At 60.2% G+C, this 1524-nt stretch overlaps 1 protein-coding gene across 1 annotated transcript; it reads right to left on the bottom strand.

Moving 5' to 3' along the window:
• Positions 1–450: 450 nt before the first annotated feature.
• On the bottom strand, positions 451–1035 carry LOC140664672 (uncharacterized). Its single transcript, XM_072890002.1, has one exon. It carries the CDS (start codon positions 1033–1035, stop codon positions 451–453), a length of 585 nt encoding a protein of 194 aa, XP_072746103.1.
• Positions 1036–1524: the final 489 nt, after the last annotated feature.

Raw genomic sequence — 1524 nt, 5'->3', positions numbered from 1 at the left:
ATCCATCCTGTCCGAGCCGGGGCCCACGAAGGTATCCGGCTATCGGTGCGCTCTTAGCTATCCTTACACCCTGGTTTCCCGGAGCTTCGGGACAGAGTCCCTCCACCACGTCAAGGTGGCGCACTATTGAAGGGGCCGCCAGTTGACCTCGCTGCGGACCATAGCTTGCACCACGGCCCGCAGATCGAGGTCATCGCCGATCTGGTCGATAAGAACCCGGCGAAGCTCGCTCCACGCCAAGCAGTGCTCGAGCGTGTGCTGTGCCACCGCCCCCGTCATGATACCACTGACGCCAAAGAAATTGAAGTCAGTGGTATCATTTCTCGCTCCACAGTGGTGGCACCGTAGTGTGGGCTTCTTCTCAATGCGACACAGGTATTCCCCGAAGCACCTATGCCCGGAAATCACCTGCGTCATTTAGTAGGACGTGCCATCAAAGGCCTTGTCCACTCATTCTGGTAGATAGAGCCCAATCGCGTCGGCGATCCTGTGCCCGGCTAGCCGGGGCCAACGTGGAGCAGCTGGTCTTGCCAGCTCTCCAACAGGCATCGCCGAGCGCGACGCTTCACCGCCTGCCACACCCTGGTAAGGGATAATGGTGTTGGGTCCCGCCCCTTCACGGAGCTCCCGTATACGCCGATATACGTCGGCGTACATTTGGGCTAGGAGCTCCGCGGGCGAAGTCCCCGCCAGGGCTACGGCGGCTGTATGGGCGACGGTCCTATACGCCCAGGCGGCCCGCAGGGCCACCTTGCGCTGGACCCTGCATAAAATCGGGAGAACTGAAAGGTTCTTCCGTATATCGGCCGCCCATACCGGGGCCCTATAAAGAGCCATGGCCAAGACCGTCCACCCATACAGCTTTCTTACACGCCCGTCCGGACCACCAAGGTTGGGCAGCAGGCGACCCAATGAGGCCGCCGCTGCGTCAAGCCTCGGGGCCAGACAGGTAAAATGGGCGATGAAGCGCCATTGTCCAGGATGAGGTCCAGCCACGCGGGAAATGACAGTGCAGGCCTCCCTTTGTGGAGGCATCGCGGGTCGGGGGGGAGGTCTGTGACTTTATGTCACAGACCTCCCCCGATATTTGCGATGGAGCGACTCAGATGCGAGGAGGGATGTGCGACGTCATGTTGCAAACCTCCCCCGCTGAGGTCGCTAAGGATTAGTGCCTGCTGCCTCCGCACCGGAGGGAGAGTCTTCCTCTCTCCAATGGTTGCGGAGGTAAACATGGCCGAGTCCGACCGGAGAACTCGGGGTCAGAGGTCGACCACCCGACCATCCTGCCACTGTTCACACCGGGAGAGGTTCCCGGCCAAAACGAGCGAAAAGCAAGGACGGGGTCGGATGACTCACGTCCGCGGGGGCGGCGAAGGGTCCTTAAGGTCCCTTTCCTTCTCCCTCCAGTAGGGTCAGGTGGAAGGAGGTAGTGGCCCTCCCATTATAAAAGCGAGATGACCATTATGGAAGGTAGAGGATTGCCTTCCTATCCTTCCCGAGAAGATTTCCTTATTTGGGAGAGGG

This window comes from Anoplolepis gracilipes, chromosome 4, assembly GCF_047496725.1.
Source record: "Anoplolepis gracilipes chromosome 4, ASM4749672v1, whole genome shotgun sequence".
NCBI classification, from domain to species: domain Eukaryota; kingdom Metazoa; phylum Arthropoda; class Insecta; order Hymenoptera; family Formicidae; genus Anoplolepis; species Anoplolepis gracilipes.
Note: the sequence above shows the minus strand (reverse complement) of the source record. Positions and strands in the feature narration are given on the sequence as shown.